The 23,804-nt window shown below is 60.2% G+C and overlaps 1 protein-coding gene across 1 annotated transcript in view; it reads left to right on the top strand.

The window, feature by feature from the left end:
• The window catches only part of HTRA3 (HtrA serine peptidase 3), a 29,548-nt gene extending 6,835 nt beyond the window's left edge, over positions 1-22,713 (top strand). The window contains exons 2-9 of the mRNA XM_043906085.1: positions 6,988-7,087; positions 9,822-10,044; positions 11,890-12,084; positions 12,976-13,008; positions 13,966-14,080; positions 18,138-18,186; positions 19,905-20,000; positions 21,590-22,713. Coding sequence (XP_043762020.1) covers positions 6,988-7,087; positions 9,822-10,044; positions 11,890-12,084; positions 12,976-13,008; positions 13,966-14,080; positions 18,138-18,186; positions 19,905-20,000; positions 21,590-21,755 — 977 coding nt within the window. The 3' untranslated portion in view covers positions 21,756-22,713. The remainder of the gene's footprint in view (positions 1-6,987; positions 7,088-9,821; positions 10,045-11,889; positions 12,085-12,975; positions 13,009-13,965; positions 14,081-18,137; positions 18,187-19,904; positions 20,001-21,589) is intronic.
• The last annotated feature ends 1,091 nt before the right edge of the window (positions 22,714-23,804 follow it).

The raw sequence follows: 23,804 nt of genomic DNA, 5'->3' as shown, positions 1-23,804 counted from the left end.
AGGGACCACCCAGCCACTTGGGGGATGAACTGCCCCGAGTCCGTCACGCCGCGACCATTGTGCCGGGGAAGCCGGAGCTCAGGTGTGACTGGCTCAAACCGCTGACGGCGTCCACCTGGCCTGACACATGCCCCCTCGGCTGCCAAAAGCAGAGAGTCACGTGGCCTCCTTGCAAGCCCGGGGTTCGTGCGAACCGGATGTGGAGCGGTGGGCTGCTGGCTGAGTCCCACCGGAGGGACTGAAAGCCACCTCCTCCCTAGCTGCTCTGATGGAGGGAAGCCAGCAGGCTTTACCAGGGCCAAGGGTGAGACCTTGTGCTGCAGGCTAAATGCCCATCGTGTCTGGATGTGTTTGTCATGGCCTTTATAAGAAAAGACCCCGGCAAGGTACAGTGGCCTGCCCGAGGTCATCAGGTGGGAAGGGACAGCTCTGCCCTGAGCCTGGTCCCTCTGACTGTCCTTGTACACCAGGCAAGCCTCCAGCACCTTGAGGAAGTAGCCTCCCAGCTTAGTTTTGATGAAGGTGTTGAATAGTTGGAAGAAGAGTGAAAGCACAGACTCCTTGCCCTAGAGTAGCACAGACATGGCCAGGACATGTGGGTGTGTGCCTCTCAAATAGAATGCCAGGTCTGCTGCAGAGGGTAGCAGGGGGCCCCCCGGAATTGTGCAGTGCACAACCTGCCCAACCGTATGCTTTAGTCCTCTGGCAGAACCAGGACTGAGACCCAGTTCTGCCCCAGCTCCACCACTTCCCATGATGAGGCCCTGCAAGTCTAGGCTCTCCACACCTTTAGCTTCCCCATCTGTGAAGGGGGGACAACAGACCCTCCTCCCTGGATCATTGACAATTGATGAGATAATTTACCCCAGTGTAAGGGCTAACAGGCATTAGTGGGAACAAACCTAAACATTGCCAAGTGGACGTTTCTGACATGAATGGAGTTTATGAGAGGGAAGCAGAGCCTTTGAGGGTGGGAAGGAGCCAGAAGGCAGCGTTGGCAGAAAGGCTGCCACGTGCCAGGCCTTACCCACGGGGGTTCCCCTGGCCTCGTTTAACCCCCACGTCACAGCTGAGGACCCTGAGCCCAGAGGAGTCAACTGCTAAGCCAGTAGGGCAGGGAAGGCTTCCTGTAAGAGGAAGACCAGGGGGTTGACCCCACCTTAGCTTGCAGGCGGCCCGGAGTCCTCCCTGGCCTGTGGGCCCCTTCAATAAAGTGCAGACAGGCTGGTGGCAGAGCCCTCTGCTCCGTGGCGTTGGCCGCAACCGCAGTGGGATTCACAGCCAGAGGAGCCGGGCTGACCCCAAGCTGAGGACGGGCCATGCCAGGCTCTCCTGGGAGCCAGACAGCCCGTCACCCTGGACAAGGACCAACGAGGAGAAAGAGACGTGTCAGGGGTCGAGGGGCCTGGCTGCCAGCCTTGCTGGGTGCCCTGACCTCTCTGAGCCTTTTTCCTCGTCTGTACAATCGTGACGATCCCTGCCCTGCAGAGCGGCTGTGAAAAGTCCCCAAAGCCCAAATGCCCGGAGCCTGGGCTGGCGTGGCCCGTGGAGTGGAGGTCTGGCTGCAGCCCTCAGCCCTGTGTTCCAGGGACGGGAGGCTGGGGGTCGCAGACAGCAGGGGTCCCCCCTCCCCACCACCCCACCCCGGGAGCCGCAGCAGGATCTGAAGTCACCGTCTTTGGCTGCAGGGAGACAGTTCACTCCGGGACAGGCATGTTTTCAAGAAAAAGAAAAACACAGGCAGGGAGCCATCCTGGGAACTAATTAGATCCGGAAGGCAGCCCCTGGGGCTACAAAGCGGCCCCTTGTGGGTGGTGGGTGGGGCCTGGGGGTGTGGGCGAGAGGCCGCGGAGAGGCCCCTGGGACTGCGCACCCACTCACAGGGCCCCTGTTCCCCGCGGCTCTCTGCTCCCCGCTGTGGGTCAGGGGTGCCCAGGCCACGGGGACATTCTTGAAGGACAGGTCTGGGAGGGGTCACATAGGGCCTTGGGCCCCAGATGACAGAGCTTGGTCCCTGAGCCCACTGAGTCAGGCAGGGGGGCTCCCCAGGGTTAGTGTGTTGGCCTGGGCCTGGGGGGCCACAGGAGAAGCGGGGGGCACTGCAGAGCATGTGTGGTTGGGGAACCACAGCTGAGGGCCCCAGGAGGCTGGTGCGGCACTAGCGAGGCAGCAGGCGTGGGACCTGGATACCCCGGTCCCCAAGCCCTGGTGAGAGCTTGCCATCTGGCCTGCAGGCTGTAGTCAGCATTGTGGACAGATGGGCCCAGCATGGGACCTTGTGGGCACCTGCTGATGACCCCTCCATCCTCAGCTCTTAGCTGACCGCTGGGTGATGGTGGGGGTAGTGGGGGAGTCTTCTGATTGCAGGAGGCAATAGAAGAATGGGCAGTGACCTCCGAGTTAGAGGAAAAAAACTGAGTCTCAGCCCTGGCTCTGCCTGTTGTGTGCTGGACGGGTAGGTGTACAGCCGGGCAGGTTGCACACTGCACAATTCCAAGGGCAGCCGTCATGCTGTGATCTCTGTTAATAATGGTCCCAGAGTTGTGCAGTACACAACCTGTGCGGCAATACGAGTGGCCCTGGGTGGGGTGTCTGGGCCAGTCCCTCTGCCATCCTGGGCCGGGACTTCCCCATCCATTTCCCTGGCCATCGTGAGTATCCAGAGTCAGGACCACACAGTAGGTCCTCTTTCAGGGTCCGCCACTGTCAGCCCTCCCGGAAGCCCTGCCGCCCAGAAACGCAGGAGGAGGGCCCCGGGCACACTCGGCTCTTCTCGCGTCCCCGGGAGGTGCCGCTGGCCCCTGGCCTTGGGAGCTTTGCTCTGATGTCAAGTTCTTCCTGACTAGGACTCCCAAGGCCTGCGGACTACAGCTTATTTTTGAAAACACACACACACACAAATGCTAACAGCTGAATCTGGTCAAGACTGACTGTTGACTTCAGAACTTTGGCTCCAGGACAGGGTGAGGCCGGGGTGGGGGTTGTCAAACCCACCAAATAAACAGAGTCTGCCTCCCAGCCGTGGGGCCCGAGGTTTTCAAGTGGAACGCGGCGGTGGGAACCGCGTCTCTCCTTTCCCACTGATTCATGGGATGATTCATCCGTGTGTGGGGAGGCGTCCCAGGAAGCCCGCCCTGCCCCGCCTCCCACCCCATCCCCACCACCCACCTCGCCCGACTGATTAAAGGGACAGGATCTGGTAGGGGGGCTGTGAACCATCCGGCTGACCCAGGAGCTCTTGGGGTGCACAGAGTCAGGGAGGGCAGAGCCTCAGGAGGCACCAGGCCTGCGTCCACCCTCAACTGTCTTCACCTTCAGCCCGTTTCCTGGCATGCGGCTCCCGCTGCGAGACCTGCTTAGCAGGAACAACCTTTGTGGAGATGTTTGCAGACCTACTGTGTGCTGCTGGATCAGAGGGGGTCTGCCAGAGCATCCCTGCCCTCCATCCTTCCCACCCTCCCCGTCTCAGGGGCCGCCGTGGGGGTCGCCTCTGCTGGTGACAGCTGGGCTGTGGGGCACCCCGACAGGTCTGCTGTGTCCCAAAGGGGCTGGTGCGCGGGTGGGAGGTGAGCCTTGCCCGGCTTCTCCCTGGGGTTCCTGCAGCCACTGGGGCCCTGCCACCTGCCCGCGGGGGCGCCGGAGACACAGCGCAGCCTCCGGCTCACACTCACCAGTCCAGCTCACAGCACCCCCCCACACACACGCCCCGCCCCAACCAGGCCTCTCTGTCTCCTGTCTCTGTCTCACTTGCCTGGGGGAGAACCTTCAGAAAATCCAGAAACCCAAACAAAGTCACCCATCACCCTACCTCTGCCCCAAACGGCCGTCGTGAAATCTTTCGGTGTGTTTTCCTGCCAGCCTGTGGCCCGTGAATATTTTACAGGGGGTTTTTGTTTTTAAATCATCCCATGAAATTGAGTGTCGCCAATTTTAACGCATCTCTGGAGAGGCTGCGTTGGAAAGAACAGCACCTGCAGGGCGGTCCGGATCTGCGGGCGGCCGGGTCGGTGGCTCAGTAGCTTGGTCAGCTTGGGGCGCCCTCAGCTGGCCAGCGGGACCTGGGCTGGATCAGCTGGCAGGGAGCAGACGTGCCTAAAGCTCTGTGGAGTCCCTGAGATGGGGGATGGAGTCAGAGTCCCAGAGGTCGGGGATGAAGCCCCTGAGGTCAGGGATGGGGTCCCTGAGGTTGGGGGATGGGGTCTCTGAGATTGGGGGATGGGGTCCTTGGGATCAGGGATGGAGTCAGAGTCCCTGAGGTTGAGGATGAAGTCTCTGAGGTCGGGGATGGGTTCCCTGAGGTCAGGGGACAGGGTCCCTGAGGTCGGGGATGGGGTCCTTGAGGTCGGGGACGGGGTCCCTAAGGTCGGGGGTGTGGTCCCTGAGGTCAGGGGACAGGGTCCCTGAGGTTGGGGATGGGGTCCCTGAGATGGGGGACGGGGTCCCTGAGGTGGGGGACAGGGTCCCTGAGGTCGTGGGATGAGGTCCCTGAGGTCGGGGACGGGGGCCCTGAGGTCGTGGGATGAGGTCCCTGAGATGGGGGACGGGGTCCCTGAGGTCGTGGGACAAGGTCCCTGAGGTTGGGGACGGGGCCCCTGAGGTCAGGTCACGTGGGTCCCGTGGTAGCACGGCCTCTTCTGACCCGATGCTCTCACCCCTCCTCTGCCTTGCTCACACTGGGCCTGGTTTGCAGTCGGCCGGATCCAGCGGCAGCTGCCCTCCTGCTGTGTCTTTGCACCTCTGTTCCCCCCACCCAGCGCGCCCTTCCAGGCACTGGACTCCACAGCGCACCCTGGGCCTGCCTCTGTCCCGTCGCTGGTCACACGGTGCTGGGACTGGCCAGCCACTGGCCTGTTCCCAGCACGGGGTGTGCGCCCAGAAGGTGCTCGGCATCCCTATGAGAGCGAGCGCGGCGGACCGGGCCTTATGCCGAGAGCCCCAAGGAGGATCTGGGAGAAACCGCCAGGGGGCTGCCTAGAGGAGGCAGGCTTTGAGCTGCACCTGGGACAGGCCGGAACGTCGTGGTAGGGGGGATTCGGGAGAGGTCCGGATGGGAGGAGGCACAGAGAGATGGGCGATGGAGCCGGGGGTGAGTGGCCCCACCGGGAGGGGTGATACCTGGCCTTGCCCATGTGGGCTTGCCTGTCCCAGCGCAGAGCGGTGGTGGGCACGAGCCTAGGCCTAGTGCCAAGCCCTCCCCTGCCTGCGTTCTCCAGGAACCTTAGGGACATGGGGATTGCCTGGTAGGGGAGAACTTTGTGAGACCACGGAACCTGAAATAGCCACTCCACCTTGAAGACAGACATGAATACAGGTTCCCAGCGCCCTTGGACGGGGCAGCAGAGCTAGGCTCAGCCCCCACGGGCTGGCAGGCCAGTAGCTTCTCCCTCAGAATTTCGGGGACTGTTAGCCATCCACCTGGAAATAAACGTGCTGGGCATCTGCGTGTGCTGGGAGCCGCAGAGCCCTGGCCTAGGGTGGGCCCCAAGTCTGTGACCATGACCTCTGAACCTGAGACGCCACCCCTCCACTGGGCTCTGCCTCTGCAGGGGGGCCCCAGGCGGCCCGCAGTTTGATCATCAAGGAGCCAAAAGTGGGGCACATCCCAGCTAGGCTCCGGCCACCCTGGACAGGCGGCCTTTGATTCAGGCTGACCGCGGGAGGCTGGGCCCTCCACGGTCAGTGACCATGGGCTGATTGAGAGGCAGACATCACAGGATCGGTGGGGTGGGCCCTCCTCGCCTCCCCTGACCACGGAGCCCAAGGCAAGCTCTGTTCTGGGCCCCGAGTCCCAGTCAGGCTTCAGTGCACAGTCAGGGCCTTGGAGGGGATGGTCCGGGGCGAGGGAGGGCCCCAAGGACAGGGAGACCTGTGGCCCCATCCAGAACCTGGCTCTGCTCCAACGGAGTTTCCGTTTTTCCACCTTCGGGATGGAACCGATGACCCCTGCCCTGGCCGCCCCCTGGACAGCCGGAGAGATGAGTCTGGCTGTGGGTGGGGACCTCACTTGTCCACAGAGGCTTCCGAGGCCCCGATCGTGGGCCTGCGCTCCTTCCCGTCCCCTTGGACAGTCGGGAAAACCAGATTTTCTCCAGATCCTGGTGGCCGGTCACCTCCCAGAGACCCTCAGCTGCGGAGCTGGGCTTTATGGGCTGAGCCCTCTTCGTTCAGCACCTTCAGGGAGCCTTAAGGTTTGCAAGTCACGGCCTGTTCCCGCAGCTCTCTGGGGCGGGCAGGGGTGGAGAGGCCCAGAGACTGTAAGCGATTTGCCTAAAGCCACACAGCTGGAGCCCAGCCTGGCGCTCCTTTCAGGCCCTGGGAGCCGCTTACAGGCAGTGCAGGGCAGTGTGGGCTCCAGATAACCCTGCTGTCCGGTGGGGGCCCTGAGAGACCCCAGCACGTACGCCCGCAGGGAGACCAAAGGGGCTATGGGCCTTGTGCCACCCACACGCCTCAGGCCTGTGGTCCCGGCAGGCGGCTGCTGACGGCAGCAGAAATCTGAGCCGGTGAAGGCTCTGGGGAAGGTCGCGAGCTGCCTGGCAAGGCGGCCTGGGGCCGGGCCAAGCTCGACACACACAGAGGGGCCCTGGCAACTCAGACGGCGGCAGCCCGATGTGGCCCAGGAGGGGGCCGCCCCACGGCCAGGGAGCGCCCACCCAGGGGGCTTCGGCCGTGACCTTGTCCAGCCACTGCACGGGCCCAGGGCCTGCAGGGACAGGCCAGAGCTGCAAGCTGGGGTGAGGTGGGGGACGGTTTCCTCACGCCAATACACTGCTGTCTCGGAGAGAAAGGGCAAGGGCCCTTGGCAGCTGGCCCAGAGAGATCCAGCCCGAGCTCTGTGAGAGTGCTGTGTGGCCCAAGATAAGTGTCCTGACCTCTCTGAGCCTCTCGGCTGGCCTGGCGATGTGAGGTGGGGAAGCCCGGCGTCCACCACCCTGATCCTGGCGGTCTGGGCCGCACTAATGCACCTGATTCTTCCTGCCAGTGTAGGTCTCCACCAGCTGACCAGCCCGCGGTACAAATTCAACTTCATCGCCGACGTGGTGGAGAAGATCGCGCCAGCCGTGGTCCACATAGAGCTCTTCCTGAGGTGCGTGGAGCCCCTCGTGGCCCGCCCCCACCATCTCCTGGGCCCAGACGAGACTCGATCCTAGCACTGGGGGGGGGCAGTAGAGACCAGAGTGGCTGTGCAATCCAGCGGACCTCGATCAGACCTCCTGACCGCGGCTGCCCTGGGGAGGATGCCCCTCCCCAATCCTGACCTCGTGGCCTAGAGAGGCATAAAGCAGCTCGCACGTGACCCAGCTGCAGTGGCTGCCGCAGGCTCACAGGGGCTGTCTGAGCTGATGCCTCCCTGCAAACCCCCGGCTCCCATGGAATCCTCCCAAATCGACTTAGACACTGCAGCGCTGTCTTAACCTCACGGCTGCTCTGTGTGGAGGGGGCCGGGAGGGGCCCAGACAGGACACACAGGGTCAGACCCACCCCCACTTCCAACCTGTTGCGGTCGGAGGGAGTCAGCCCCTTGCGTGCCACGCTGCCCGAGGGGACCGTCACCAAGGCCTCGGCCACAACCCCAGGGCCTGGCTTGACTTGACTTCACAGCACTTTCCCCGAGCGGTGGGGGCGGCCAGCGTCATCTAACCCCCCCAGGGCACAGGGGACGAGGCAGCCCGCCCCGCACCCCATCCTGGGCAGGGGGCCGGGAGAGGGCAGAATCACTCCCACCCTGACTCCTGGCCCCAGAACAGGATTTGGCCCCTGCCCGCTGGCTGTGGAGCTTGGCCAGTGGGAGCCCCTCTCTCCCGGCATCCCGCCCCTGACCTCTGGAGGGCTGGGGCGGTTCTCAGCACCGACGGTGCTCCAGGGGCCGAGCAGACGCCTGGCGCGAGCTCAGCAGGGTCCTCGGAACCCGCTCTGTGCCCGTCACCACAAGGGCTGCCCTTCCTGCCCTTCCGAGCTGACCCACAGCCCCCGGCCTGGTGCCACCTCCCGGAGGAGACAGCCAGGCCCAGCCGCCCGCCCCTCAGTGCTGACCGACGGCACATGCACCGCACTCCGAGGCCCTCCCACACGTTGGGAAGGCAGGCTCCCATGGCCCCATTTTCTGGATGTGGAAACAGAGACCCAGGCAGCTGCCCCAGGCTCAGGGCTGACTCCCGGGTCTCTGGCATCTCAGAGTCGAGCCCATCCTCCTGCAACATGCTGACCCCTCACTGCACCTTCCACGGGCCTCAGACCCTGAAATGTGTCTTTAGGGAAACGACAGCCCAACATGTGAATGGCCCGTCCTTGGCCTTGCAGGTGGCTTGTGGGGGGGGGGGGGGGCAGCGTCCTTCCAGACACCAGTCCCTGAACCAGCTAGTTTGCTGACTACAGTGGGAGGCAGCAATGCTGGGTCCAGCCTTCCTTGGAGGCTGACGTCCCGGGGTGGGGGCGGGGAGATGCCAAGGTGGGCGTCATCCCAGACACGGGCAGCGTGGTCCTCCTGCACGGGCACCTCCGGCTGTGACCCCGGAGTGCGCGGGGGGAGGCCCTGGGCCACTTGGGGCTCTTCCTCAGACCCGGGGCGAGTCCTGCACCCAGCAGGCCCCGCAGGGCTCGGGTGCAGTTACCTCTCAGGGAACCGCACGGAACCGGGCGGAGGGTGTGGGCAGGAGCTGGTCTCAGGCCTGAGCGACCGAGGGGCTGAGTGGCCAGGCTGCCCGGGGCAAAGCCTGGCTCTGCCCTTCCCCGGCCTGACCCGGGCGGCTGCTTCATGTCCCTGGGCCTGGGTCCCCACCTGTGAACTGATGTGGGCACGAGGCTGACCCCTCTGAGCCTCAGTCTCCTCATCTAGGAAATGGGCTGACACCGCCTCCCCTGAGCTGGGCGGCTGCCCGCCTTGCTTCCCCACCTGTGAACTGGGGGGGCCTCTCTCTCTCTTGTAGGGTGGCTGGGAGCACGATGTGACTTGGCCTCTGGCTCTGTGGGGGCTCTTGGTGACCTTGGTTGTCCCTGACCTGCTGGGGAGGTGGCGTTTCTGCACTTCCCAGAGATCCGCTCCGCTGTTCCTCCCCGCCCTGCCCCATCCCTGCCCCCTAACACACACACACACACACAGTTAGACCCTTTATGTCTGGGGTCTGTCCAGCAGCCTCGGGCATGGATGACTTGCCCCGTCCAGGCCCCAAAGACAGAGGCGACCCTCCCCGGGGAAGGCTCTGAGCCTTCCGGGACTTCAGGGCAGACAGCCAAGGCTCCGGAGGGAGGTGGGAGCATGGGCCCCTCAATGTTTACGACCTTCTCTCTGTGCAGCTGGAGATCTGGGACACTGACGTTCCCCAGGGACCTGCTGAGTCCCGTGGAGCCGTGTGCACACCCTCCTGTCTTCCCTATGGCTTATTGACCAACTGCCTGCCGGCGGGCACCCTGCTTGCTGGAGCAGGTGGTGTTGGCCCATTTCCCAGATGTGGAGACTGAGGCTCAGAGGGGTCAGCCTCCTGACTGTCCACAGCCAGGCAGATGTAAGTGGGGACTGGACCTGAGGTTACAATCCTGGTCTGTCTGGCTCCAGGGCAGGAAGTGCCTGCTGCATCATCATGGTGCTGACAGTCACAGGCCTCATGTCTCGTCCTTGCAAATAGCAAGTCACAGGTCATCATCCCCCTATCTGTGGCTGTGAAATGAGTCCAGACTTAACGACTGGCCAAGGCCACAGCCAGGAGGTGGCAGAGCCAGGATTCAATCCTAAGGCCCGGTGGATGCTCGTCTCCCTTGGCCCCTGGCTGTGGCCGCCCCCACCCGCAGTCCTGACCCAGCCCACCCACCTGCCTCCCCCACAGACATCCTCTGTTTGGCCGCAACGTGCCCCTGTCCAGCGGCTCAGGCTTCATCATGTCAGAGGCGGGCTTGATCGTCACCAACGCTCACGTGGTGTCCAGCACCAACACCGTCTCGGGCCGGCAGCAGCTCAAGGTGCAGCTGCAGAACGGTGACACCTACGAGGCCACCATCAAGGACATTGACAAGAAGTCGGACATCGCCACAATCAAGATTCACCCCAAGGTCAGTGGGTGGTGAGGGGGGTGGGGAGACCTTCCTGGACCCTGGAGCTCAGAGACCTCTCAGCCCCACTTCCCATCAGACACTCAGAGGAATCAAGGCCCCTGGGGACTGGCAACATGTCCTAGTCTTGGGTCTAGTCAGACTAGAATCCCGATATCTGGACACTGCCCTCCAGGACCTAAGTGGCCCGTGCAGGGCAGAGCAGGCTGCCTTCCAGGAAATGTGCCGCTCCCACGCGGAGAGCGGAGGATCTCCAGGGCTGGGGACACTTCCATTGTCCCTCCCGGGCCTATTGCTGGAGATGCAGTGTCCCCCTGGGGGTCACAGAAGAGGCAACACCCTCCTGCATGTTTCTTGGTGTTCAGCATCGTGGTTCCGGCTCCTTGGGGCACTGTGGGCTCACCTGGGGTGACCTGTGCCCTGAGCACGCCATGCAGTCCATGGCAGGGGGGGACGGGCCCATGTGGGCCGGGGAGTCCAGCTTGGTTGAGCTTGCACCCAGCTTCTGCTCTTTCTGAATAAAAGTTGCCAGGATTTGAGATGACCAGCGCTTTGCAACGAGGCCTCCCCTTGCCCGGTCACAGGAGAGGGAATTCAGAGGCTCCACGAAATTATCCTAACGGAGACCCTTGCCCACTTTCAGAGCCCGTTCACAGTCGTTCCTGAGCCCAGGACACCATCTTTATGTTGGAGACGGGGAAACTGGGGATGATGGGAGGGCCGTACTCAAGGTCAGAGGATGGCAGACGTTTTCCGTGAAGCGCCGGACAGCGAACGATGTAGGCTTCACAGGCCCTGTGGTCTCTGTCGCAACCTCTCCACTCTGAACCGTCCTGGGAAGGCAGCCACAGGCCAGACAGATGGCTGGGCTGCGGTCCAGGGAAAGATGTGTTTACAGAAGAGGCTGCTGGATCTGGCTGGATTTGGCCAAGGGCCGCAATGTGCACCCCCTGCCCGAGGACCCCTGTGGGGAGAAGCAGAGCCTTTAGAGCCCCAGGTGGGCGGTCGTTGGGTCTCTCCCCTTCCAGGCGCTGGAATCTCCCCCTGGGGAGTGGAGGGGTGCATCCTAGCAGCCACCAAAGATGCTGGCAGGGTCAGTAGGACCAGGTGCCCAGATATTCCCGGTGCCTGCAGGGGTTCTGCTGACCGCAGGTCTGACTCCCGGCCCCCAGCCCTGCGTTAAACTGGGCTCTGGGCAAAGTGCTGACCCGCATTGTCCCCTCTGGGTCCTCGTCCCAGATGCCGCTCCCTGGGTCCTCACCTGGGACGCCGTGTGCCTCTTGCCGAGGCTTCACTGCCCAGCAGCATAGAGTGTGGCGCGCTGAGGCTCCACGCCTCCCACGTGGCCACAGCTCTCAACGCCTGCTTAACCCTCGCTTGTGTGAACAGCGTTTTTCCTGTTTATCAAGAGCTGCTGGGAAAACCAGAAAACTCCTCACTTGACTTGGAGGCAGACAGTACGCAGGGGACGCTCCTGACACGGGAGGAGAGGCTGGCTGGATGGAGCCCACGGTCCTGAGGGTCTGTGGCTCAGGGTCCCGCCCTCTGACCTCCTCCGGAGTCAGCAGAGGCCCCTGGGATCTGGGCGCGGCTGTGCCCCCGGGCCCTGCCCAGCCGGACCTCTCTGTCCTCCCTGCCATGGACCCTGTGGCCTGCCTTGGGGAGACCTGTGGTCGCTGTGAATGCCAGCCCTGGGTCTGGTGGCCCCCAAGGGTCAGCCAGCCTTGCATTGGCGTGGAGCTCTGGGGACCACCCTGCCGGGGGCCTGGCCATAATTTGGCTCTGGTCCCACCAAAGGCCCACCACTGAGCTTCTTTTCCCACGTCCTCCCTGCCTCCTCCCCAGAAAAAGCTCCCGGCGCTGCTGCTGGGCCACTCGGCAGACCTGCGGCCTGGTGAGTTCGTGGTGGCCATTGGCAGCCCCTTCGCCCTGCAGAACACGGTGACCACCGGCATCGTCAGCACAGCCCAGCGGGACGGCCGGGAGCTGGGCCTCCGGGACTCAGACATGGACTACATCCAGACGGATGCCATCATCAACGTGAGTCCGCACAGCGGCCTCAAGATCGGTCCCCAGAGCCCCGCCCCAGGGCCCCGCCCCCAGAGCCCCGCCCCCCAGAGCCCCTCCGTCTCTGACATGTCCACTGGCTGGAAAGTTCTTTCCTTACATTAAGTGCAGCTCTGACTCCCAGGACACCAGGCCAGTCCTCGCAGTCTTAGAGGCTGCAACCCTGATCTGGGACAGCCCTTCAGAGTCGTAGAGACACAGCCAAGACCTCAGAAATATCTTTGCCTAAATCACACACCCCGTCAACGTCATTATTACTGCTACTATCGTTATTCCATTGGATGCCACCTCTTGCATTCACAAAGCCCTTTGCCCAGACACCCAGCACCTGCCGCCTCTCTGCTTTACCATGGTTCAGACCCTCTTCTGGGAAGTGCTGGTCTTTGAAAGACTTCTCGATGCCAGTGGGATGAGAAGCAGTGCCCTGTCTTGCATCCGCTGGGGAGGGTGGAAACACGGATGAGAGGCTGGAGGGAACCCGTGAGGTCTGGGCGGACAGCACCGGCCAGCTGAGACTGGGATGGTCAGAGTCGGCCGTGCACTGGGCCGCCGCGGGCCTCAGCCGTCTCGTCTGTGGAATGGGCGCTGAGGCCTTTCAAGCCTGTGGTGCTCAGTCGCTTCATCGTGTCCGACTCTTTGCGACCCCATGGACTGTAGCCTGCCAGGCTCCTCTATCCATGGAATTTTCGGGGCAAGAATAGTGGAGTGGGCTGCCCTTTCCTTCTCCATTCAACCCCGTTGCGGGAGGAAATTCAATTACATGTTTCTGGGCCAGTTGGATGGTAATTTCTGAAGAAAAGCTTCAGAAACCCTCCAGGAGGGGAGATTTGGGGCCCGGCTCATGTGGTATTTCCTCCTCTGCAGTATGGGAACTCCGGGGGACCGCTGGTGAACCTGGTGAGTGTCTCCTAGAGTGGAAGCCTTGAGTTTTCTGGGGCCCTGTTCACACTGGGGCGGGCGGCACAGCCTCGAGGGGTGCTTGGGACCCAGAACACGGGCCTGGTGCCTTCACACCCAAGGGTCTGGGGGCCCTGGAGGGGGATGCGACCCCAAGCACGTGCTGCCCCCAGGGGAGCTGGTGCCGTCGGAGGAGTGAGGGAGGTCTGAGAGCAGCAGGACCCGTGCCTGTGGTGGGCCTGGGGCAGGGGACACGGGTCGGGGGCCGGTCCCCTCGTCATCGTGTTGACGGGGGAGGGGCTGGGCTTACCACGCACCCCGGCCCCCAGGCTCCCTGGGGCTGGCCCCTACATCAACCGTATAAGGATGGACACGGGGGCGGGGGGGTCCCGCAGGAATGCTGGGGCAGGGGTGTCTGCCGGGCACCCCGGGAAGAGCTGCGGCCAGGAGTGGGGTCTCAGGTGGCAGATCAGGCCAAGCTGCACCCGCCTCCTGGGGGCTGCAGGACAGGGAGGGAGCCCAGCTCGAAAGGGACGAACAGTGGAGGAGGCTGGGGGCTGCCCTGGCCCCAGGTCCCCCCACCTGCCTCCCGAAAGAGGGGATAGAGGGTCCCCCAGTCCTCACCACGTCCCTCTCGGCTCCAGCCCCTCAGAAGGCTGGCTGGGGGGGGTCCTCGGTCAGTAGGCGCAGCTTCTTGGGGGCAGACTGTAGCTTCCCAGGTCAACACTCTGCAGTGATGGAGCTAGGGGGTCAGGTGTGGAGGCGAACGGTGGGAGAGGTGGGGGACCCTGACTCAGACCTGGACCCCAGAGCACCTTTAGGGAGCTTCTCAGGGACGGCGCTGATGGCCAGGGCCACCCGTCTGGGAGCCGAGTCGCACGGACACGCTGCTCTGCCACTGAGCCCAGTGGCCGCTTGGGTTCTCGGAGTGACCGCCCGCTCTGATCTCCCGCCCAGGACGGCGAGGTCATCGGCATCAACACGCTCAAGGTCGCGGCCGGCATCTCCTTTGCCATCCCCTCGGACCGCATCACACGCTTCCTCTCAGAGTTCCAGGACAAGACTGGCAAAGGTACGGAGCCCCCACGTGGGGTCAGGGACGCTGTCCCAGGGCTGAGCTCACAGCCTCCAGCAGGGCCAGGCGATCCCGCAGTGCTCTGTGATGGCACCCACTCCCCATTCCACCCTGATGTCCCGAGACCCCCACACCTCAGCCTCTCTCCCATGCTCTCCTCACCTCATGACGATGATCACCCCCACGCCTCTAGACTGTCCCCTCTGGCTGGGGATCATCTATCTCACCTCCCACCTCCTAAGGTGGTGGCCCCCAAATTTCACTTGTCTGAGCTGCTCCACAGTTGTCAGAACCCAGGTAGAACTTCCTTCTATCCCATTAACCCATCTGCCCCCCAACCACCAACCCATCCACCCATCCACCAACCTATCCACCTCCTCACCAACCCTCCCATCCATCCATCCTTCCTCCCACCCATGCACCAACTCATCCATCCATCCACTCATCCCTTCCTCCGCCTATCCTTCCTTTCTACCTTCTTTTTCTTGCTTTCCTTCCTTCCATCCTTCCTTCTGTTCATCCATCCATCCATCCACCCCTCCTGCATCTTTTTATCTATCTAGTTTTTGAGATGATGGTTTTCTTTCTTCATCTTTTGATATGGTAAATTTCTTTGGTTGGTTTTAAAATATTAAACTATCCTTGCATTCCTGGAATAAAACTCACTTAGTGGTGATGTATTATCCTTTTTGATATATTGTTGGGTTTGATTTGCTGAAAGCATTTCAAGACTTTTCACATCTATCTTCATGAGGAATGTGGGTCTAGTTCTCTTTCCAGTTCGGGTGTTGGGATAATGAGTTGCAGACTGGCTTAGGAAAAACACTCCCTCTTCTACTTTCCATTTTCTACTGCAATGCTGTTTTACTTCTGACACATCTGGTCAGCAAAAAGTGGGGTTTCCCCCTGCCAAGCAGGGTGTCTTACAATTTAACTCAATTCTGACACTGTCTACCCAGAGATAGCATCAGACCCCACAAGTTAAGGGCTCAGTCCTATGACTGCCCCAGCCCTGCCTTCAGATGCCCGTTGTACACTGTGACGATAAAATCAGAATTGCCCATGACCCCTTTCTGGGGTTGGATTGTTTACTAGAGCAGGAAAGCTGTTTGCTTGAGAGATAACCAGTTTATTGTAAAGCATACGTCCCAGGAACAGCCTGATGAAAGAGACGCGTCGGGCAAGGTGTGGGGGAGGGGCGGGGAGCCCACGGTCTCTGGGTGCCCCTCCACACGATCGCCAGCCCAGAAGCTCTTCAAACCCATCTTTTTGGGGTTTTGTGGCGGCTTCATGACATAGGCATGGTTGACTAAGCTACTGTGTGTGTGTTAGTCTCCCAGTTGGGCTGGACTCTATGCAACCCCATGGACTGTGGCTTACCTACTGCAGACCATAGCTCCTCCGTCCATGGGGTTCTCCAGGCAAGAATACCAGAGTGGATTGCCACGCCCTCCTCCAGGGGATCTCCCCGACCCAGGGACTGAAGCTGGGTCTCCTGCATTGCAGGCGGACTCTACCATCTGAGCCACAGGGAAGCCTCTGAATAAGTTACTAGCCATTGGCAATTGATTCAACCTCTAGTTCGTCTCCTCTCCCCGAAGCAAGGCAGAGAAGGCTGAGGAGGAACGTTCCAATCCTCCAATTACGTGGTCGGTTCCCCTTGCAACCAACCTGACACCCTTACAAACTTTCCAAAGTTTACCTCATTAACATAAAGTCAAGTGTGATTGAAAGGGACTTGTTGTGAATAACGAAAAGCCATGTGAGAGTTAGACCATAAAGAAGGCTGAGCACCAAAGAATTGATGCTTTCAAACTGTGATGCTGGATAAGACTCTTGAGAGTCCCATGGACAGCAAAGAGATCAAACTAGGCAATCCTAAATGAAATCAACAATAGAATATTCATTGGAAGGACTGATGCTGAAGCTGAAGCTCCAGTATTTTGGCCACATGATGCAAAGAGCTGTCACATTGGAAAAGACTCTGATGTTAGGAAAGATTGAGGACAGGAGGAGAAGGGGATGACAGAGGATGAGATGGTTGGATGGCATCATCGACTCGATGAACATGAGTTTGAGCAAACTCCAGGAGATGGTGAAGGATAGGGAAGCCTGGCGTGCTGCAGTCCATGGGGCTGCAAAGAGTTGGACATGACTTAGCGACTGAACAACAATAACAATTTCACCTTTAGAGGTCTGGAACTATTTCAGGAGCTGCGAGAAAAAGATGTCCCTTAGAGGTCTAATCACTTTAGGGAAATACAAAAGTTTTAGAAGCTATGTGTTAGGAACCCTGGATGAAGACCAAATTACGTATACATTTCCTATTATTAGTCACAGTATCACAGAAATAGTCACTCATTTTCAGTTTTCTGGAACCATTTGTTTAGAACTGATATGATGTCTTCCTTAGGTGTCAGTTAGAGATTCTCCTGTAAGACCGTCTGGGCTTGAAGTTACTTTGTGGCAAGATTTTTAACTACTTCAATTTCTCTAATAGACACGGGGCTATAAAAACTGTGAGTCTCTCAGTCTTGTCTGACTCTTTGCAATCCCGTGGACTGTAGCCCACCAGGCTCCTCTGTCCGTGGGGATTCTCCTGGCAAGAATACTGAGTGGGTTGCCAGTCCCTCCTCCAGGGGATCTTCCCGACCCGAGGATTGAAACCAGGTCCCCTGCCTCACAGACTCCTTACTGTCTGAGTCAGTAGGGAAGCCCATACAGGGTTATGGAGGGTATCTGTTTCTTCTTGAGTGAACTTTGCTAGTCTGAAATTTTCAAGAGGTATATTCAGTTTACCTCTGTTGTCAAGTTTATTGACATCTAGTTGTTCATATTAGTCTCTTACCTTCTTAATACCTATAGAATCTGTAGTGATGTCACCTCTCCCATTCCTGATATTGATCATTGTGTCTTTTTACCCCTAATTAGTCTGGCTAAAAACTTATCAATTTTATTGATTACAAAAAGTCAACTTTCGGTTTTCATTTATTTTTTCCACTTTTTCCATTTTCTATTTCTTTGATTTCTATTCTTTATTATTTCTTTTCTTCTGCCTACATTAGATTTCATTTGATCTTCTTTTTCTAGTTTTAAGGAGAAGGCTGAAGTCAATGATTTGATATCGTCCTTCTTTTCTGATATTGGTACTTTAGTGCTATTAATTCCCCTCTAAGTACTGCTTTACCTCCATCCCACGAAGTTTGGTATGTTGTATTTTTTTTGTTTTTTCAATTTAAAATGCTTTCTAATTTCTCTTTTGATCTATTCCTTAGAGTTGGGTTTTTTAGAAGTATATATATTTACTTTCTAAGTTATTGTGACTCTTGCAGATACCTTGTAGTTTAATTCCACTGTGGCCAGGGAGCGTGTTTTTATGACATGATATTTTAAAAATGTGCTGAGACTTGCTTAAGTTTGTTGTTGTTCAGTCGCTCAGTTGTGTCCGACTCTTTGTGACCCCATGGACTGCAGCACGCCCGGCTTCCCTGTCCTTCACCATGTTTAGGTTTGGACTATGTGAAGGCTGTTTTGGGGTCTAAGACATCTGCTGCATCACAGACTGGAGAAGCTGGGGGCCTAGAGCTACCACCTCAGCCTCTATGTTTGTATTGCCCCAGCCAGGGGGCCTGCTGCGTCGTTAGAGCTCACTGGGTGTTATCAATTAATATCTGGTTTATGGAGAAGGCAGGAGAAGGTGACCAGTTCAGATCAGAGCAAGGCAACTTGGGGAGCCTTCAGGATGGAGGCTGGGTTGGGGAGCTCCCCTGTCCACTGGGGTCGAGTGGAGCCCAGCAAGGGAGCAGATGTCAGAGCCGATGTGGGTGAATGTTGCCTGGCGATGCGGGTGGGCCCGAAGCCACTAGATCAGAACCACGACCTCTCCCAGGCCCTCAGGAGCAGCCAGGTGGGGAGAGGTGCCTCTGAGCACCTGAGCACACAGGAGCTGGGCTGGCCCGGCCCCTGCTGCCTTCTGCTCCTTAGCCCGGCCCCTCGGGGAGCACTGAGGCTTTCATGGTGGCGCTAACCGAGTCCCGACATGCTCTGTTTCTAGACTGGAAGAAGCGCTTCATCGGCATCCGGATGCGGACCATCACGCCAAGGTGAGTGTCCAAAGGACGCTGGCGCCCACCGCCCCTCCATTCTCGCCCCTCACCCCCACCCTCCTCCCGGACCCTGGCCCCGACATGCCTGGCCACCGGCAGGTGCTCCCATGGACCAGACACACCCAGGCTTCTGAGCCTTTGCTCAGGTCAGTCCCTTGGCCTGGAACACCTTTCCCCCTCAGCCTGATCCAAAGGACTCCGTTCAGGTGCTCCTCCTCCAGGAAGCCTCCCAGATGAGTTTTCCTGGGGCCACCATAACAAATCACCCCCGAGTTAGTGGCTTAAAACAACAGAAATTCATTCTGTCAACAGTTCTGGAAGCCCGCAGTCCAAACTCAAGGGGTCAGCAGGGCTGCGCTCCCTGGATGCTTCAGGGAAGGGTCCTTCCTTGTATCTCCCAGCTTCTGGTGGTTCCTGTTGTTTCTTGGGTTGTATTTGCATCACTGCAAGCTCTGCCTTTCTCGTCGCATGGTGGGCACAAAGCCCCCAGATTAGAGCCAGGACATCTCCCAGACTCTCAAGAGCAGCCACGTGGGGAGATGTGACTCGGGGCACCTGATTACACAGGAGCTGGGCTGGCCGAAGGAGGGTGGCCCCTGCTCCCTTCTTCCTCTTGTTTCTCTGATAAAAAACACTGGCCATCGGGTTTCGGGACCACCCTAAGTCAGGCTGATCTCATCTCGAGATTCTTAACCAGCCGCATCAGCCAAGTCCCTATGTCCAAACAAGGTCACGTTCTGAGGCCTGAGCAGACTTGAACTCTGGGAACGGGACACCATTCTCCCTCCCCGGAGGCTACTTCAAGGGGAGGAGAGTCTCCTCTTCACTTGCACAGTTGTGCTTCCCTCCCCAGCTTGCACTGGGTCCCCCAGTGTCAGAGCTGCCCACCCCCAACCTTGGCCATGAGCTGTTTGTGAGCCGGGACTGTGTCCTGCTCACCCCCAGGGCCAGGGCTATAACAGAGCAGGTGTCTGCAAATTCTGAGTGCGTGAAATAGGGGAGGGGCAGGGGAAGAGGAGGGACAGGGAGGAAGGAAAGGAGGCCGAAGGGAAGAAACTGCAAAGTCCAAGGGCTTAGAGAAGGAAGAGGTCACTGCGCTGGGGGGCTCTGGGGAGAACTAAGCTCGCCTGAGTGACCCTCCCACCCACACAGTCCCTAAGATGACATTCCTTCCTATGTCGGCAGCCGCTCCTCTAGGGAATAAATCTGAAAGCAATTTGGAATCAAGACCAATGTGCCAATTTACCGTCTAAAGGTGCTAATTTTCTCTTCCGTCCAGCTGTCCATCACACCATCCTTCCAGGCTTCTGTGTCTCCATGTTCACCCGTTGTCTGTTCATCCTCCTTCCGTCTGCCTGTCTATCCGTCACTCTTTCCTTCCCTCCATCCCGCCATCTGATCACCCATCCCTCTGCCTTTCCTTCCCTCCTTTCCCCTCCTGCCGCTCATCCTCCCATCTGTCCATCACCCTCCCCACTCCACACTTCCTACCATCCACCCTCACTGAGATTTCTCTTGAGGAGCCCGAGTTGAGTGGGGGTCACAGACAAGAACCAGTGACAACCCAGAGTGGTCCGTGGCAGGACCGGGCAGCGTGGGGGCACAGAGGAGGCGCCTCATCCTGGGTGGAGGAGGGGATGAGGGGGCAGCTTTGTACTAAGGAGTCAGCTTAGAGGCCCAGAAGAAGTGCCTTAATGGTGGGACTGTCTTTTCAGTTTGGTGGAGGAGCTAAAGGCCAGTAACCCAGACTTCCCGGCGGTCAGCAGTGGGATTTATGTGCAAGAGGTTGTTCCGAATTCACCTTCTCAGAGGTAGGCTCCACCGGAGGAAGCAAGGAGGCTGGGCGGGCGGGCTCGGGGCCTGGGCTGGACTTGATTGACCTTGCATGACTTTGAGCTTCCTGGCAATGTGGTGTAACGTGAAAGTGGCAGGCGGGATCCTGGCCAGTCCTTTAAGCTGGGCTCAGGCTGGAGGGTGAAGGCCGTCCCCTCCTTGGCCCAGAGTGTCCTTCCCTTTGGGTCTGGAGAGACAGAGTAGTGGAGGTCCCCTCCCCGAGCTGAGAACATCACGCCAGCCTCACTCTCACCAGCCTCTCGAGTCAGCCTGGGTCTTTCCTGGCCAGTTTCCACATCTGTGAAATGGGCATGATTCTGCCTACTCTTCCTCTCCCACGAGACACTGTCAAGATCAAATGGGGGACAAAGGCTTGCTTCCTCGGAAACCACTGAATACACGAGAAAGGTCGAATGTTGCAGCACGGTGGGCTTAAGCAGGCCGTGCGGGGGTGATGGCACGCGTGAGCCTGTGCCCTGGGCTGGCTCTGAACACGCGCCCACCCCTCCTCCTCCAGGGTCCATCTGTGCCGTGGGGGGGGTGCTCCTTGGGATCCTGCTTCTACACTGCAGCTTTGGGACCAAGACGTAGCCCATGTGGGGTCTGGGGCTCCTCTGGGGGTGTGTGGAGCCAGGCAGGAGGGTCCCCCCACCCCTTCAACCCAACAGGACCCGTTTTCTCTGTTTTGTGTGCTGGGCTGGAAGACGCGGATCCCTGGGGTCTTCCTGCCCTGAACACGGCCCGCGTGCTCAGCGCGCAGCCGGCCTGCAGTAAAAACTGTCGAGATACAGATCTGTGATGCCAAAGAATAATCACCCCCAACTCAAGCTCTCTGTTCGGGGGTGCTGGGGCAGCAGGCAGGCGTCAGGGAGAGTGGCCACATGCAGGGCACCCTGGACAGGGGAGCTCGTTGGGGACAGTGACCATGGCTGACCCAGGCTGGGCTGTGAGCTGGGTATTCCAGGTGCGTCCCCTCAGGGGCTTCTCACTGGAGCCCGTGAGGTGTGGGCTCTCAGCCCAAATGGGAAGACTGAGCTTTGACGCAGTCATTCCTCTGAGGTCACGCAGCTCGAGCATGTGGATCTGGGTCCTGTCACCCGTGAACCTGACCTCGGTGCCACCCTGCCTGCCCTCTGGATGGAGGGGAAGGTCATGGCAAGTCAGGTGCAGAAGGGCGCTGGCCTCGCTCGCTCCAGCCCTGACGGGAAGGTCTTAGCAACTGCAGCAGTGGTGGAATCAATACCCTGGACATCACTGTAATTTGCAAAGAGTGTCCCCACCCAGGGCTGCAGTGGCGGGAACCGAGGCTCACGGGGCCGTGTCCCTGGCCCAGGTGGGGAGGCCACAGCCAGAACGTGACCCCAGCCCCTCTGCTGTACAGAAAAGCCGACCAGCAAAGCGCTAGCCGCTGGTCAGACAGTGGTCTCCGCCTGGGGTGAGAGCCTGGTGGTCAGCACCCTGTTCTCACCTGTTGAGTGACCTTCCTTAAGCCCGCGGCTGTTAGAGGCATGCAGGCCCTAGCCTCTCGGGGATGAGCTGTGACCGCCTCTCTCTCCCCCATTGGCAGGGGGGGCATCCAAGATGGCGACATCATCGTCAAGGTCAACGGGCGGCCCCTGGCCGACTCGAGCGAGCTGCAGGAGGCTGTGCTGACCGAGTCCCCTCTGCTGCTGGAGGTGCGGCGGGGCAATGACGACCTGCTCTTCAGCATCGCGCCCGAGGTGGTCCTGTGAAGGCGGGGCCGTCTCCCCCCAACCCCACCCATCGCTGAGGACTGGGGCCCACGGGCCAGCTCCCTCCAGAGCCGCTGCCCCTCCACGGGATCAGGACGAAGGACCCGGGTCGGTCCTCAGCACAGCCAGCGGACTCTTCCCGGCGTCCAGCACTGGAACCACAGGCTGGCTGGGCGTGGCCAGGGGCCTGCATCTCAGCCTGCATCACAGTGCCCTGGGGGGCAGTCCAATGCCCACCATCTCTACCAAATGCTCTGGAGGGCCCTTCCACGTTCCCGGATCTAGAAGACTCTCATATTCCCCGCAAAGCCCCTCCTCTCTCCCGCCTTCCTGCCTTTGCACCCAAGCGTAGGATACCTCTCTGTAGATGCCCGCTGTTCCTTCCCCACCCTCACCTCCCCAGCTCTCACTGACCAGGTCTCGGGCCCCCAGCCTCCTCCTCTCCCCGGGGCGCCCCTCTGCACCCCCAGCAGAGCGCCCATCACCTTAAATGACCAGGGCTGTCTGCCTGGCTCACCCACTCCCACTGAGGAGTCGGGCATGGCGGGTCTGGCCGGCAGCTGGCACCGTGAAGCGTCCCCTGACGACCTAGCTGAGCCCTAGGGCTGCCCAGGTGGGAGGGGAGCAAGCAGAGAAGGAGCAGAGAGTGTCTGCCCCCCGCCCCCCGCCACTGGGAGGCTGGCCTGTCCTCCCGGAGAGGACCCTGGGGTGGGGTGGGGTGGGGAGCTGCGGAGGAAGCTGGGACCGTGGGCAAGGGGAGGCGAGGACTGAGCCGCCGGCCTCCCGAGCCGCTCTGCAGGCAGCGGGGACTCGTGGCGTCCCCAGGAGCTCAGGCGGTCCCCTCTCAGCGGGGAGCCTGTTTCCAGGTGACCCCGTGAGCTTCCCAGTGCAGTCCGGTCCCCGAGTTGCTTGTACTGTATGTTTCTCTACTGTATGGAAATTAAAGTTTACAAGCACATGTTTCTGGGCCAGCAAGGGCGCATCTGGGGCCCCCTGCCCACTCCTGCACAGTTCCTCCTGACCCAGAGCTGACCCATGCCTCAGTAGGCGGAGATGGGGGGTGGTGTCAACCACTGGAGCGGCGCCCGGGCATTGCCACGCCCCAGCCACCCTGCCCTCAGCCCCAGGATCCCCACTTTGACTCCTGGCCCCTGGTCCCCAGCAAGGTGCCTCCCTTCCCCATTGCAGGAGCCTCTCCCCCGACACAGGAGGGTCCTGAGACCACCCGCCTCCTGGCAGTCGGGCAGAGCCCTTGGAGAGGTGCCCGGCTGGCAACGGCGAGCCCACCGAGTGTGCAGTGCGTGCCCGGTCAGGCCGTGGGGTGAAGTCCCCCAGTGTCCGCGCTGCGTCATCCTCACTGCCGACCACCCGGCAAGGGTGCTCGAGGCAGAACCGGGGAGGGCGGGACAGAGCCAGCTGCCCAGGACCCCAGCGGGGGCTGCAGGCAGAGACCGAGAGCTGTGAAGTCGCCCAGAGCCCGCCTCCAGGGTCGCATGAGCGGGAGGGTGAGGGGCGCTGAGCCGGGCTGAGAAGGAGAGCCCAGCCCGGAGTTCTGGACCACCACCCTGAAAAGATGGAGACCCCTTTGGTCCAAACCTCTCAGAGCGGCAGGGCCTGCCCCCAGCTGACCTCTGTGTGACCATAGCCAGCTTGTCCCTCGGAGATGGGGGTGGGGAAACTACAGCCTTCACGCTTTCCCAACTCCAAGAGCCTGAGATTCGACAGGTCCAGACTTAAATGACCCGCCAAGGGGGCTAATTTTAGGTGCTAGCCTCGGATGGCCATGGCGGTGGCTGGAATCCCGGTCAGTACCTAGAGGGACTCACAGGAGACAGGCCGGGAGGGCAGGGGGCTGGAGGTGCTGAGTGGGGCTGACTGTGTGGCCGCGGGCTGGCTGGGTGAATGGGGTCGGGGTGGGGGATAGGGAATCAGACTGAAGAGCTCTCAGCACCCACAGCCATAAAAGAACCCGAGATCATCTGACGATGCCGTGATCTGGTTCACCATCCTAGTTTTGCGATCCCAGGGTTCAGGCGATCACAGAACTGA

This window comes from Cervus elaphus, chromosome 6 (genome assembly GCF_910594005.1).
Source record: "Cervus elaphus chromosome 6, mCerEla1.1, whole genome shotgun sequence".
Taxonomy (NCBI): Eukaryota; Metazoa; Chordata; class Mammalia; order Artiodactyla; family Cervidae; genus Cervus; species Cervus elaphus.
Note: the sequence above shows the minus strand (reverse complement) of the source record. Positions and strands in the feature narration are given on the sequence as shown.